General features: G+C 37.2%; 1 protein-coding gene across 3 annotated transcripts in view; it reads right to left on the minus strand.

Moving 5' to 3' along the window:
* Positions 1-499: 499 nt before the first annotated feature.
* Positions 500-17,038, minus strand: part of LOC123875239 (sodium/calcium exchanger 3) — a 96,830-nt gene continuing 80,291 nt past the window's right edge. For 2 of the 3 annotated variants that reach the window (XM_045920970.1, XM_045920969.1), the window contains 6 exons: positions 4,525-4,682; positions 4,047-4,146; positions 3,330-3,422; positions 2,755-2,913; positions 2,293-2,464; positions 500-709 (listed from right to left, as the gene is read on the minus strand). In XM_045920970.1, coding sequence (XP_045776926.1) covers positions 505-709; positions 2,293-2,464; positions 2,755-2,913; positions 3,330-3,422; positions 4,047-4,146; positions 4,525-4,682 — 887 coding nt within the window. In that variant the 3' untranslated portion in view covers positions 500-504. The remainder of the gene's footprint in view (positions 710-2,292; positions 2,465-2,754; positions 2,914-3,329; positions 3,423-4,046; positions 4,147-4,524; positions 4,683-17,038) is intronic. The other variant, XM_045920971.1, reaches the window with a different exon arrangement.

Here is a 17,038-nt window from a genome sequence, read left to right on the forward strand (position 1 = left end):
ATGCAAATAGGAAATATTTTAATGCCTTCTACGTTCTATTCTAAAACACTTTATTAAAATATCTACCCCATATAACCCCATAAACCATTTCATATGTTCTTTTTGCAAATTCATTTAATCTGTGTTATTCTCTAACACTGAATTATTGTTGAATTTGCCGTCGATACACATTTCCTGAAATGTTATTCGACGATCAAATTAGTAATCATGCCGAATATAAAATATCACAATTTCCTAAGTGGGTTGCAATGATGGACGATTTGGCGACAAAAATTAATTATCTACTTAGTTTAACATCAAATTCATTTACTTTAATTTAGTCAGTTCCCCATTATGTTCGGTGACAACGAATAATATAATCACTTAATTTGAATATAGTGTGAAAACCTGTTGGCTAAACTAAGATGTTTCATTAGATCGTTGTGTCAGCGTTGTCGAAGCTGTGTTAGAGAATAGCACTACGAACAGCACTTTTTACCATCAATTAAACATATTTCAATAGATTTAAAACCCTTTAATAAAACCATAAGCTTCTAAAGTGGACATAGTAAGATAGATGAGCCATAGAGAGAAAAAGAACATAGATGTAATGATTTTGATACCGCGGGGTCCTCCCAACTCTCCGCCGACGGACTTTCTCCTTCTTAATACTAGAACTAGGACAGCGAGCGCTGCTTCTGAGCAGAACATGGTGACGCTGAAGGCTAAGCTGTAAAAAAAATATTAATTAAAATAGGAACATATTGTTAACATAGAGCATCGATAGCTCAACGGTTGAGGAGCGGACTGAATTCCGAAAGGTCGGCGGATCAAACCCCACCCGTTGCACTATTGTCGCACCCACTCCTGGCACAAGCTTTACGCTTAATTGGAGGGGAAAGAGGAGTATTAGTCACGATTAGCATGGCTAATATTCTTTTTAAAAAAATGCCTAAAATAAATCAGCTTGGAGAAGGGTTTCTGCTCCAAAAGGGGGACATAGAATTTAATTTTAATTTTAAAAATTAAGTACGCAAACGGTATTATTTATTTCACTGACTACGTATGCAGTTTGAATACAGTCATCTTTATCGTCATTTTAACCAACAATCGTCCACAGAGCATGGATTTTCACAGAACACGGTTTCGTATGTATCCAGTACCTCGTTTATACGGATAAAAACGGAAATGGGTGATAGTACCGATAATTACTGATAAGGTACCACAAAAAAAAACTCGGATTTAAAAAAAACTGGATTTTTAAAAGTTCACAACACATTGCAAATAAAACACCTGACTAACGCTAGAGGTCAACGAACGTTACGTAAATAGGCCACTCGGAGTCAATGCCGCGTCGTAATCCAAGCATTGATCCGAGTTCTGCACGTTATACACTGCGGGCTTGAAAAATACTAAATCACTAAAACTACAAGATAAGGCATATGGTTATTGGCATTGGATTGTATTTGGTGGGATAATAATAACCCTAAGTATTTGCTAGTGTTCTAGTTACACCCTGTATAACTAGACATCCTTTACAGCAGATTAAACACGTACCTAATCTAATAATGTAAGCTTATTATATCCCAGAGCAGATTACACACGTAATCCAATTGTAAACCTATGAAATTCCCAGAATATAACCTACGCTCAGCGCTCCATTCCTAACATCCTTCGAAAATTCGTCCTCCATTCCATTCCTAATGTACCTTCAAGGTAATAAATCTCCGAGGCAAGAGCGCACTACATTGGGCTGCATCATCATGCATTCAGGTGCGATTGCTTGCACAAGTTTATTAAACATTAAATAAGGGCATTTCACAAATGACAAGTGTAAATTAAAAATTTATAACACCCCCGACAAGTGAAGGTTACAGTAACTAGAAAATAGCTGATAACTTTCAAACGGCTGAACCGATTTTCTTGGATAATAGCTAAGAACACTCTCGATCAAGCCACCTTTCAAACAAAAAAAACTAAATTAAAATCGGTTCATTCGTTTAGGCACTACGATGTCACAGACAGATACACAGATACACAGATACACACGCCAAACTTATAACACCCCTCTTTTTGGGTCGGGGTTAAAATTGAAACCGCATGGAAATGAAATATAGGTACCTATTAAAATTTTTGTTCTAAAATGTTAAGGTAGCTGGTAGGTATACGTTTATTACATAAGCTCACAACACACACAACACAATAGCTATCCATTGCTAGACAATATTGTTATTGACGGGGATAGCGGAAGTCGGAAGGGCATTCCATGAAATAAGAATTCAAACGGGACGTAGCATTACAGCCAATACTTACTTCCCAGGTTCTACGTGAAACGTTTCGTTTCTACTCCAGTGGACTATGGCGGCCAAAGTCCACGCAACGCCGATGCCCAGGAAGACGTTCACAGCGTTGGACCCTGTGACGTTGCCCACTGATGCATCCGCGTGCTTGTCTTGGATGGCCGCAACCTTACTTGCAAAGGTATCTGAAAAGAACAGGCTTTTTAACTAACTACAATAACATCAATTGCTTTGACGAGTTCTGAACCAATTTAGCCTCGATAGCTCAACGGTTGAGGAGCGGGCTGAATTCCGAAAAGTCGGCGGTTCAAACCCCACCCGTTGATTGTCGTACCCACTCCTGGCACAAGCTTTACGCTTAATTGGAGGGGAAAGGGGAGTATAAGTCATGATTAGCATGGCTAATATTCTTTTTAAAACAGAAAGAGAGAAAACGAACAAAAAAGTCACTATAATTTTAAACTCGAAGCCTTACCAGGTATACTCGTCCCAAGAGCAACGAATAAGATGGCAGTAACGGAATCTTTAATGCCGAGGGTGCAGCCGAAGTGCGAGGCCACGTCGCCGATGACAGCCGTCACCAGGCCGATGCAGACGATTGACACTACGAAGCAGAGGTATCCACCGCCGATGTCTGTGTAGAAGCACATAAGAGGCTTAAATCAGATGTTTGTATAAAAAGGGCCTTGATGAAGTTAGATCTAACGCATGACAAGATTGCGGATACTTAATTTACAAAAAAATCATAGAATAGGTACTTTAAAACATCAAAGGAAATTAAATACCCGGTAAGTAATAAGATAGCACTAAATTATATTTTGCCAACAGCGAAACCAATTAAAGGCGTAGATGAGAAAAGCAAAGGACAAGAAATAACAGTGCATAGAAAAGATGCTGCTTATAATTAGGTAGAATAGGTCTTATTAAGTTAGATAATAAGGCAATGAGATTTTTCTTGTATGGATAAATAAAATAAATGTGAAGAGCCAAACAGATACAAGCAAAACACTAGATAAGAATTATTTAAAATCATAATCAGTTGTAAATTACCTGTTGGTGGTACGAAAGCAAATATAATTTTCCAGAAAACTGTGAGAAGGTGAAGCACGTAGTCCGCAATTGAAGGAGGCTCATCGGGGTTATCTAAATCAGAAAAGTAATGTAAGAACCACAAATTTTAACGTACTTAAATCAATTTAATAGATTTAATTTAGTTCATCCTGGTATTTAATTTAATTTTATTTGTTTTTAGTTTTAATTTAGATGTAAGTTTATTTTATATTAAAAAAAAAACTCTTAAGTTGATGTAAATTTGAAATACTACACGATATTTTAAGAATACTCTTTTTTTAGATAGATACAATAAAACTTAAAGTTAGCCTATCTAGTACTCTGATAATATCAAGACCCTTAATTAGATTGATAAGCTTCTACAAATAAGTATATCTCCAATTTATTGAAAATTTTACAATTACACTTAAAACTAGCCTTATCTAATTACTGTGCAAATCACGCCCACATGGAATGGTTTCAAGAATACAGCTGCATTCCCGCACTGGACAGCTAGGCTGATATTTTGAAGGAAAAATAAATTAGCTTCTGTCACCAGAGAGATTTGATAATGGTGAATTGTATCATAAAAATTTTGTACTTAGCACTAATTTCTTCAAAGTGTATTTTCCCTCGATTTTTTGGATACTGCTAATGATCGAAATGATGATAAATTAGGGAATCATTCCAACATTATTGATAAAACATGTTACATACCAGGGTTCGCCGAAAAAGCTTCTGAGAACTGCTCCTTCCATGATGACGTCCCGATTATGATTGATGCGTTCGCTCTTTGCACTAATTTATCTACAGTGTTCTGAAAAATTCATTCATTATCAACATGAAAAACACTTAAATTTTCGTTAAACGAAATAAGAGTGTGAGGATTTCAATACGAGAAATTCAAAAAATTTCATTCTATTTTCTAAATTGTGAATTGATTGTATTGATGCGGATCCAGTGGATTCTAAGATAACTTAAGTGGCTTAGATAACTTCATTTCACAAGTTGTGTTTATTACATTTCTCTTAGCACGATTTTCCTGCCGCCCTAGGTATCAAAGTCAGCAAAGCGTAATAAGTGCCTTAGATTTATGGCTCTGTCATTTCAAGTAGGTACGGGATTGCGTTACGTAGTAGAACCATACTAACTTCTTTCCGTGGAATAAAATAGGACATAAAAAGTTCTAGTTTACCTTAAACTCCTTGCTCTCCTTAATCCTAAGCTGCGCGCGGGTGATCTCCCCTGCGCGTGGCCATCCCATCATTGCCACTACTGCCTCATCTTCAGGCAACGTGGTGAGGTTCTGAACGTGCTCAACTTCATAGCCAGGCACCACAGGACGATTGTCATCTGCGAAAGACACCTTGGAATCAGTTCCCCTAGTATGACGTTGTTATTAAACTTTGACCCAAGACTGTGGAGGGTAAAAAATCCCTACAAGAGACCTATGTAACCAGTTGTAAAATTTCATCGGTAGCGTTGGGGTCCCAAGGCGCTAAAGAATGGCGACCTCGCACCGAAAAGCGCAGCGTTGGATAAGATTAGTAGAGACAGCGATACAAAAGCAAAAAAATAATTTTTTGGAGACCCCCCACTTTTTTGGGTGCTACATCCGTCATGATGATTTTTCGGAAAAAAAATTCAGCCTATGTCATCTGGACCGTAACTACAAATCGATTGACACCTCATTCATCAAAATCGGCCCAGTAGTTTAGGCGCTACACATATACTACCAAAATCATAACCCACCCTTTTGGCTTTGCCGTAGTCGGATAAAAAATGGTTTCAGTTAAACTTAACAAAAGCAATTTTTTTTATTACACCGTTTATAAAGTACCCTAACATTTTTCAAATTTCGCCACGCGACAACGTAACTGAACAAGTGTAATTACTTTTTGTAAACGCTTGGAGTAATGAAAAAGTTAATTAGATTGAGCACGAAGTCTTACTTCAATTTTGCGGGCATTCGCCATTAAAATATAATACCTACCTTCTTTGCTTGATGAACGAGCTTCGTTTACCATCATCATCATAACACATTACCGGCTCACCACAGAGCACAGAATAAGAAGGGTTTTGGCCATAGACCGCCACGCTGTCCAAGAGTAGTTTAATGTGTAAAACGTTTGAAGAAAACATCGTGAAGAAACCTGCATGCCTAAGAGTTTCCCATAATTTTCTCAAAGTGAAGTCTGCCAATCCGCACTTGGCTAGCGTGGCTATGGCTCCCTTCTCAATCTGAGAGGATACCCGTTCTCAGTAGTGAGTCGGTCAAAATACGCTCTCAATTGTCAGCCTTAGACTGCAAGATAAAGTTTTGTAAAGTGGTGATAATAAAAAAAAGAATACCCGGCCGAGTTTGTTGTGGGCTCTTCTCAGACTTAGGCCCTAGTCGTTTGGAACCCTCGTAGCTTTAGTTTAAAGTTACATAATTATCACCACTTTATCACACAAATTTAACAATTTTGACCATACTTTGAATAAATGATTTTGACTTTGACTTTGACTATAAGTCTCAGTAAAGGCCAACTTTAAAAAAAAACTCACCATTAATATAAACAGAGAATATTATAACTGCGGGTTCAATTATGATAATTGAATTAATTATCCGTTAAAAGCGCAAATTAAGTTAACGCTTTGACCGATGACGTTTATTGGGAGGGAGGTAATTAAAATGGATATGATAGATGTTAAACGCTGCCCGTTTAACTTTATTACTATATTTATTGCGGCAATTTCATTGGCAATGTAGGTACTAATGTGGTGTCAGTGTAATTATTTTGTTATAGGTAAGTAAGTATATTAATTCTCTCAAAAAATCGAAAGCTCTCAGTCGGCTTCCGATATCTTTAACAATTGTTGTCATATTTCAATAGATTAACACAAAACAATATTAAACTAGTAAACGTATAAACCTTCCTCTCAAATCACTGTATATTGATGAAAACCGCATCAAAATCCGTTGCGTAGTTTAAAAGATCTAAGCGTACAGAGGGACAGACAGCGGGAAGCGACCTTGTATTGTATACTATGGAGAGATTAGGATTAGGATTCTGTGGTTACTGACAATGTGAAGGGAGCTTAGGCTGCGTTCACTTTGCAAGCGTTCACATACGAAAATTGGTCGTGCGAGCACGTGCGAAAATGCACGAACGATCCCAATCCTTCGAGTACTATGGGAGCGCTCACACATGGTGTGAGATCTATAGACTCACTTTGACTTTGCTCATACTTAAGACACTGTTAAAACGAGACAGCGTTATACCGCTTGCATAAATCTGTCTCGTTTTAACTGAAACTTAAGTCTATGCAAAGTTAAAGTACGCTCTTTAGAGTTATACATGACAGAGGATAATTCGCATGAGTGTGTGAGCGCTCCATATCTTTGAAGGGACGGAATCATTCATGTCTATTTTAGGGTTCCGTATCCAAAGGATACCAACGGGACCTCATTAAAGCTCGAAGCTACTAAGCCTCCGGTGTCCATGTGCCGGTCTTTCTGTCTGTCTGTCAGCGGGCTGAACCATAATAGATAGATAATTGAAATTTTCAGTGTGTATTTCCGTTGCCGCTAAAATAATAAAAATTTCAAAATGACCGCCATGTAAATTAAAAAATTACTTCGTGTACGATGGCACGGAACCCATTGTGTGCAAATCTGACTCGTGCTTGGCCGGTTTTTTACGTATACGCACGAAAACGCATGCAAAGTGCGTGCGGCCTTAGGGTAGTCCCATATTGTTTAGGGTCATAAATCACACACACACTTTGATTAAGGGGCAAGTCTTCATTATGGTAGTAGAATGCAATGCCAAGTTTCAGCGTGATTTGGGATTTATGTACTGCGGTCGGTAAATTGCCTTTGTCTAGGAAGTAGGGTATTGTGTGGATTGGTGTACGCTTTGATCGTTTAGAAATTGCCAATCATGTTATATCCAAGTGCCTAGTTTGTAAACAAGAACCCATTGTATATTTTGATTACCTAAGTAAATAAAATTATCTTGTTTCCGATTTTCTCTTACTAATTCGTTGAATACAGAGTAATAATGATACTTACTTTTTGATATGTTTATTAGATTTAATAAATTACTTTCTGGCTTTTGAATAACTAAACTTAAACATAATAAAAATCATAAGCTGTATGAATAATGTAGGCGGAATGTTTTCTATTATTTAAGCATTCTACCGGTATATAAAATGTAGAATGGCACTTGATTATATGGCACTATATTGATGACGATATAAAATGCTCGCTAAAACTAAATGCTCATTTATTTATTGAGTGAATTATGAGTAAAAATAAATAAAATAAGTGTGTTAATATTCATGTCGGTTATAAATAAAAATTTCTCTACTTTGTATCGATACAGAATTGTTCGTAGACTTAACTATCACCTCTAACATAACCCAGTTACCAGACATCTAAAATATCGAACGTTTTCTAACCTAACAATAAAATTAATGATGCCAAGCATTACCTACCATTAGTAGGAAATAGCAAACTCATTCCAAATATAGATATATACTTATTACATAATATACAGTATTTCATCCATATGCATAACCTTACCTTACCTCGATCTCATGATTAAAATCTCAGCTCTACCTTGCTACTATGGCGCCATCTCCTCGGGCGAGAGTATCGCGGCGATACTCTCTGCGCGAGCGAGAGTATCGCGGCGATACTCTCTCCGCGAGCGAGAGTATCACGGTGATACATACTCTCACCACAGTTTTACGATTAGAACGTAAAACTGTGGTCTCCGTGCCACCAAATCCGATACAAACACTATGGGCCTATCTCAACAGGGCGATATTATCGCGGCGATACTATGAGTGACTCTGGACGAGTACAACGTCTCGGACTTGACACGTCTCCTGACGATATCGTTAGGTCTCGCTGTGATTCCGCCACGTTACGCCACAGTTGAGAGGTCCAATGAAACGAGTCGCGACGACACGCTGGCGAAATTATCGTTGTAATGTGTAGATTATCCGATAGTAGACTCGTCGCGATACTCTCGCCCATGGTGATGGCGCCTTTTCGATAAAAACGCAGTATAGCAATCATCTAGCCATACAAAATCTACAAGAAAAAAATATTCAAACCAATCCTTACTTGACACAGACAGAGAGTCCATCCGTCAAGCGTGCGATAGAGTGAGGAAAAAGATATTATATTAGATAATTCATAAATACATGCAATCCATACTTATATAAATAATTTGTGCGTGTGTTAAAAGCATTCACATATTTACAAAAGGCATATTAACATTTATAAAGGTATATAAAGGCATAATATAGAAAAAAATTACACCAAAAAAAGAAAAAATATGTCTAGTTTATGTACAATATTTATTAGTTTATATAAAGACACAACACTTTTATGACGAATTATTTATGAATTAAAAATATGTAGGTTCAGGTAGGTATTATTTTTGTCGCATGCTTTTGTGGGTTTTATTTTTATTATTTTGAGGCTATATTTTTTTTTCGCGCTTTTAATATTAAGCTAAGGTAATTACTTATTTTGTATTCATTTTCGCATGTAATAGGTAAGCTAGGCTAAGTACCGAAAGCATTTATTTTGCAAACTTATAAGATATCAAGCGCTTGCAATCAGTACTGTATCTGATTTCCAGTTTGCTTTTCTTATAAGTTTTAAACATATCCTTCGAATTTAAGAAAAAAAATCATGCTTGCTTCAAAACCATTTAATGCCACACATAAGGCCTTCAGACCTGGATAATAAAAAAATGTTAATAGCGCTTAATCAAACCTAATTTTACACGAGTTTTTTAAATAAATTATTTGAATAGTCATCCTTTGTGTTTTATTGTGTTACGAATTTTTTTCTCAAGGGGCGTGAATCAAGTGATTCGCCTAGGGTGCTCAGTTTGCTCACATCAACGCTGAGTATTAGCACAGTATAACAAGTGTAAATTAAAAATTTATAACACCCCCGACAAGTGAAGGTTACAGTAACTAGAAAAGAGCTGATAACTTTCAAACGTCTGAACCGATTTTCTTGGATTATAGCTAAGAACACTCTCGGTCAAGCCACCTTTCAAACAAAAACAAAACTAATTTAAAATCGGTTCATTAGTTTAGGAGCTACGATGCCACAGACAGATACACATATGTTTCTTTTTAACACCCCTCTTTTTGGGTCGGGGGTTAAAAAGAAACATAGTAGTCCAACACCTTTGATATCGTGGTAAATGACGACCACGACGACTCTTCAACATATCCTAACTACGTATTAGACGATTTCGTCGAACTTCTGTACAGTAGGTACACGGCAGGAAATATTGTACATCGACCTTTAGAAAGAGATACCAGTTTCGTAGAGCGTTGTCTCTGTCGTTAAGATCGACAAAAGGATAATTATGATTAAGTGATGACAAACACAATAAACCAATAAACGTTCTCAGTATAATTTTTTAAACGATCTATATTAGCTTCACTTATAACTTTACTTACCTTAACTTTAAACACTTACTTATTTGACATAGATTTATATTAATGACTTTGATATTGTAATTCTTAGAATAATAAACTGGCCAATTGTAACATCTTACTGTCATGGGTCGCGTGTTCATTTCAATCTCAATTAATATTCTTATTTTTTATTGGTTATTTTTGTATTTAATAGTCTAACTATATATTTTGCACGCCATACACAAATGGCAAAATGTGAAGGACCAAGGACCTGTCAATATACCTACCATCATTGTTACTCACATTTCGCAAAATAAAGAATCATTTCATTTCATTTCAAAACGTCGCGTAGGTATGAGTGATAGACACAATTTCCTGCCGGCTACTGTATGTAATATCATGTGATGTATCCATACTCTGTGGTATTATTACCTACCTTTTATTTTATTACATAGTTTAACTCGCCCCGTAATATATGGTAGAGTAAATTCGGCAGTAAACCACCTCCTCTGAATTATATAGCTAACTCAATTTACTCGGTAGTGTTCGGAATGGTGCGCCGATTACTCTTTTACTTCCTGATAAAAGAGAGTGGAAGTTTGGTATTTTATGAGCTTTCAGGCAAGTGGTCATTACGCCATTGTGTCGGTAAACATAGTTTTATACAGCAATATTTAGGAGAACAAAATTAGGTCCAAAAATATAAAAATCGATTTGTCTTTGTGTCACAGCAATTTTTAAAATGAACCAGAAGAGCTGTCAAGTTGAAATTTAGCACAGTTAAAGAAACTTATTACCGCTATACATATACACATATTATTTGAAATTAAAAAAAAAACAGTTTAAGAAAGATACCTCTTGATAAAAGTGAGAGTTAAAAAAAATGGTTTTCCCTCCTTAAGTGACACTAACACCTCGATGAATAGGTATTTTGGACTTTTTGAAAAGAAACTCCAGTTTAAGAGTTAATTATGACCGCCAAAATTACTACCAACTAGCATAGCTACCGAACCCTACCTTGTTCGTGATATGACGCGCATTGACCAGTTTTTTGCTATTAAGTATCAGGTAGGTCGCTATATATGTAGTACTTACTATGATTGCATGTCCTCACAAAGAAAACCACTGAAGCAGCCCTAAGTTCCACGGGGGAATAAAAGGACTCAATCATTATCATTTCTACGGAATCCTCCTTATGTATGTGCTGACCCGCAATTGACCAGGTTTTGCTATTATCAGGTAGAACTAGGGCACGACGCAGCACTTATTATGGTCGCTCATTACATCCATCGAGGTTATGGGTTTTATTACACCATTCCGCGGTATTAGGGTAATTTGATTGTCGCATTTCGGCGAAGCGGCGCCCGACTCGTTTGTTCTGGTTGCCTGGCTGGTTAATGTCACGCATTATAAAATATATAGGTAAGCCGTGATAGCCTAGTCAGAGTGAACTGGAGTGAGGAAGCTCTCGGTTAGATCCTGAATCGACGATATATCAAGCATTAAGTTGATTTCAAACTACGGAATATAATATAATATATAAATATCGCTCACCCTACTTTTGAATGTCACTGTATTATATTATATTTCCGTAGTTTGAAGGCAATTTTGGGCTATATGGTAACGTAAAATCAAAGAAAAACAGGGCTGCTTTAGGGCTACCTACATCACTAAAATTTGACGCTTGCCAGAGACGTCGATGCCTCGACGTTTTTTTAGAAATTCACTATACGGTATTTAAAAGCAAATTATTTCTTAGTGATTATTAAATGGAGGGTCTTCCAAAATACGTATAATCCACGATCTTTGTGAGTTTTAAGAGTAATAAGCATTTTAAACTATCGATTAAACTTTAAAAAAAAACATTGTGACATCACATGCCAGTATTTCATAGAAGCTCGCATACTAAGCGCGTGTTTTTGACGTTTGATAAAAAGATACTGATTTGACTAGTTGTGACCGGATGTTGTGAACTGTGGTCTAGTAGTTTAGACGCCTATGGGGAGGTCGAGGGTTCAAGACACACCTCTAACTTTTCGGAGATATCCATTTTAAGTATCACAATATTCACTCGCCCTACGCCTGTAAAACGTGCCTACGTCTAGTAGTTAAGCGCTGTCCTTATCCCGCTCGATTTACGTATAGCACCGTCTTTATCAAAATAGATGATTAAATCTTCGAAACGCCGGGAACGTCCTACTCGTATAATACGTCCAATTTCGATGTGTTTGCCCCAGCCCTATCTCAAAGAAAAACTCCTCGGATATTTTTTATTTTTATTTCAATCTTTGTAAAGATAACAGTATAGTAAAAGGAATATCTCATTTCTTCTACAACAGATTTGTATTATGTCAGAAGGATATTACAGTGGAAATTTGTCGAAGGATCGTTAAAGGAATGTAGGAGAGACGCGAAAAAGTAAAAAAAAACCGCACAAATTATAATTTTCCCGCGAACAGGGTGACCTCTTAAATTATTCAGCGAAGGTTTGAATAACAAATTTTTCTCTAGCTTGATACTTTTACAGCCTGGATAGACACGAAGAGCGACATTGCAGCATTCCATAGAGCTGCATTCTTTTAATTCAGATACAAGTTAGCCCTTGACCACAATCTCACATGGTGGTAAGTGATGATTCAGTCTAAGATGGAAGCGAGCTAACCTGGGAGGGATATGGCAGTTTTTATTAACCCATACCCCCTTGGTTTCTACACGGCATCGTACTGGAACGCTAAAGGTGCCCACGCACTCGAACTGAACTGCAGCTGAACTGCGCGTCGCGGCAGCGCCCCGCACGATATTCTCTCCTGCTGCGACGCGCGTACGTCACTGCCGCGCGTCGCGGCTGGAGAGAATATCGTGCGGGGCGCTGCCGCGACGCGCAGTTCAGCTGCAGTTCAGTTCAAGTGCGTGACCTTAAATTACTTGGCGGCACGGTATTCGTGATAACATCATGATCATCCCATGGCCGGCATACCAGCATGGGTCTCCTCTCAGAATGAGAAAGGGTTTGACCATAGTCTACCACGTTGACCAAGTGCGGATTTGCAGGCTTCACACACCTTGGAGAATATTATGGAGAACTTTGAGGCATGCAGGTTTCAGATGAGTTAGATGAGAAAACTTAGAGATGCGTGCACGGGATTGAACCCCCGACCTTCCGATTAGGACGTGGACGTTTTAGGCCGAGATCTATAGAGCGAACTTTGACTTTGCTCAGACTTAAGACACTATTAAAACGAGACAACGTTATAACGCACTCATCCAACTGGCCCGTTTTAACTTTGACTTAAGAGGGGTCTCTTCGTCACTCGCTCCATAAAAACGTAGTTCGTCTCTCATTGGAATACTAACCAACCATACTCAGTGGAATTTTGTAGAAACGTTCCGGGAACTAATATCTATGCCTGTGGTTTTCCAGATTTCTGTTAAAATATTCGGTTTCAAAGTTACGCGGTCTTGAAAAACATACAAATCTTTGAGCCCCTGTAATTTTAAAACTACATATTTTTTGAAAATCTAAAACACCACAGGCACAGATATTAGTTTCTAGAATATGTCTGCAAAATTTTGGTTGCTTAATATTCAAATGAAATTGGGACTACGATTGTATGGCGTAAGTGACGGAGAGAGCCCTGTTAACAAGACTATCGCGCATTTTGTGTGACTCAAACTTAACAAATTCCACTTTAGCTTGACACCTAGTTTATGAAAACCCGGTCTTTATATTTTCTTGCAGGAAATTCTTTGAACTAGACCGAACACTACACGAATATAAAGTTTTACCCGTTCAATTTTTCCTTTCATATTTAATTTCCTTATAGAAATTAGGTCTTACAGAAATGCACTAATACACTTTTCTTTTTCCGTTTTAGGGTTCCGTATCTCTATAGAAAAAGAAACCCTTTAGGATTACTTCGTTGTCTGCTTGTCTGTCTGTCGCGTCTGTCAAGACTCCTCAAGGGAATCCACGCAGATGATGTTTCACACTTGCTAATAGCATGTGTTCGCAATCACAATTTGAGAGAAACATTAACGTGTGAACCAAATTTAAATTTTATGAATACTGTATTTTACACAAACCTTTGAGCATTTCGGCAATGAAAGCGTATGAATTTGTTAGTGATTCTCTCAAATTGTTGTACTTTTAGGGTTAACTAGTTTAATTTTAATGTAGTTTGTACCGATGGGGCTGGCATTATAAGTCACATTTTTAAAAAAACCTATTGGGTAATTCGTGTTGACAGAATATAATTCTATACCAATTTTGCATTATGCAGACGCATTTTAGGACTGTTTTTTTTTTTCAAACTCTTAAAATATAATATTGGGTAAGTACATATTAAAAACAAGAAATCTTTCCTTATGTATATCAAACACAAGAGTAGTGCATCAAGTTTGTCAGTATGTCCGTTATTCGGACACATTTTAAGAGCTATAGTATTAAAGTTTTGCACGGTTATTATAGGCATTTGTCTTAACTTATTGTACTATATTTTATAGTAGTAAAAGGTTAGGTATAGAGTACCTACAACAACAAAAAAAAACGAAATTAAAATCGGTTCATTAGTTTAGGCGCTACGATACCACAGACAGATACACAGATACACAGATATACAGATACACAGATACACAAATACACAGATACTCAGATACACAAATACACACGTCAAACTTATACGTCTTTCTGGGTCGGGGGTTAAAAAGGAACGATAAATTGAATCAATTCGCGTTATAAATTTGTAACTCCCAGAAAACCAGTGGGTACCGATACAGATAAAGTAGACCAGGGAAAATAAATGGCTTGTAGCTTGCTTCTTGCATCAATCAACCTTGAAGCTAGGATTAATCAAAGTGCCTATATCATTGAATATGTATACATAAAAGTGACCATATGAGAAATGGTCCTAAATTATAGGCCTCATGGAAACCTCAGAGTCACTCATCGAGCGATGGAAAGAGCTATGCTTGGAGTTTATCTACGTGATCAAAGCAGAACTAAGGAGTTCCGTAGGAGAACCATAGACATACATAATTCAACGGGTTACAAAGCTGAAGTGGCAATAGGCATGGCACATAGTTCGAAAAGCCGAAAAATAGAACCATTCGGGATTGTGAATGAATATGATTAGAATTCATACCACATTACCCATATTATTTGTATGGCATACCAATTGTATTTTGGCAAATTTAATTTTACCAGCTACCCTCGTCTCGAGCATTTCTTCGCAATTCTCTACCAACGAAATGCGGAGCGGAAAATTGACAAATTGAATACAACGGAAACAACGATATGCGAAAACCAAGATGTTGTAGATTTTTAGAGCGACACAAATGAACAATTTCGCTAACTAAGTTATGTATTATCCACGCTTATTTCTTTTTCCGTTTGTCAATTTTTTAAAATTAAGTTTAAGTATATAACATTTTATAGAAATCTGTTTGAACGTCAATAGCTCAACGGTCAAGCAATGGACGCGAATCCCACCCCTAGCATTATTATCGTAGCTTGACGCAGATGGGCACTTTTTTAACCCCCGACCCAAAAATAGGAGTGTTATAAGTTTGACGTGTATCTGTGTATCTGTCTGTGGCATCGTAGCTCCTAAACGGATGAACCGATGTTAATTTATTTATTTTTTGTTTGAAAGATGGCTTGATCGAGAGTGTTCTTAGCTATAATCCAAGACAATCTCTTCAGCCGTTTGAAATGTACCAGCTCTTTTCTAGTTACTGTAACCTTCACTTGTCGGGGGTGTTATAAATTTACACTTGTGTAAACTATTGTTTGATCAAAATTTTATTATTTTCCGACAGACGGCGAAATTGAAAATGTTTTAAATGAAAACAATAACTTTGTCTATTCCAGAGCTCATTTTTGAAGTTTTATTAAAAGTAAATTACTGAGTGTATCTTAGGTTTTTATGTCATTGGCGGAACTTCATCAGGGCAAACGCAATCCAGCCTTTATGTTAGCTCTTCAAAAGGTCAAATGGTACGACAAAGGTAGTGTCCCGCGCATTTGTGTTGGGCATAAAATCTTTTATCCCATTTTCCAATGTTTGTCGAAAGTCAACAGCTGTCAAGCTTTTCTTCAAATAACCAACTACAAACGGTAGAAGGATGTCAATTTGAAGTAGATTTATTAAGAGGGCTCTCTCTGTCACTCGTTCCATACAAACGTAGTTCGTCTCTCATTGGAATAGTGTTGGAATACAACAAATCATACTTAATAGAATTTTGTAGAAACGTTCCGGGAACTAATATCTCTGCCAAAGTGGTTTTCCAGATTTCCGTTGAAATATTCGGTTTCAAAGTCTTAAAAATTCACATACGGAATTTTAAAACTAGATATTTTTAGAAAAATCTAAAACACCACAGGCACAGATATTAGTTTCTAGACTATGTCTGCAAAACATGGACTTTGATTGCTTAGTATTCAAATGAAATTGGGACTACGATTGTATGGAGTAAGTGACGGAGAGAGCCCTGTTAATATAGATAAGAAATAATATTACATTCGTGCTTTTAAGGTCGTCATACCTCACCACAGTTTCTAGTTAGGTTAGATTAGCTTTAAGTCATCATAATGTAAAACTCTGCATCTATATTGATGCAGACGTTAGGTTAGGTTAAAATGTAAGGACTTTAGGATAAATTTAGTAAAAATCCGTCTTCGTTTCCTTCAAAAATCCTTCTGCTACCGCTTACGTAACTGGTTTTAGTATTTATTTACCTCTGTGATGTAGCAGGCGGTTTGACCTAATCGCACAATCACAACACTCACGCAGCATGCTAAGTTTCTAAGTACTGAAAAAACATGCTCATGACCTGGTCATCCACATTACTTGGGCAAAATTTTAGTACATAGTGGTTGGAAATAACCGAAATTATTACTGTGGTACGAGGAGGACGGAAGTAATTGATTTATAAAAAGAAATACACATAGAGAAGTGCTGGTCATCCATCTGTCGTAGGGTGACCATGTCGATGACCGTGCATGAGGCCAGAAGAGTACATTCTATAGGATGAGCCCAATGAGCGTCGCAGAGAGGCACCGGAGCATATTCTGTAGAGTTCCCGGAGCCTCTAAGGCTGAGCTAGAGCGCACTTTGACTCTGCTCAGACTTAAGACACTATTAAAACGAGACAGCGTTATATAGCTGCCATAAATCTATCTCGTTTTAACAGTGTCTTAAGTATGAGCAAATTCAAAGTACACTTTGTAGATTTCAACCTTAATATGCGTCGAGGATGGCCACTAG

Source organism: Maniola jurtina, chromosome 19 (assembly GCF_905333055.1).
Source record: "Maniola jurtina chromosome 19, ilManJurt1.1, whole genome shotgun sequence".
Classification (NCBI taxonomy): domain Eukaryota; kingdom Metazoa; phylum Arthropoda; class Insecta; order Lepidoptera; family Nymphalidae; genus Maniola; species Maniola jurtina.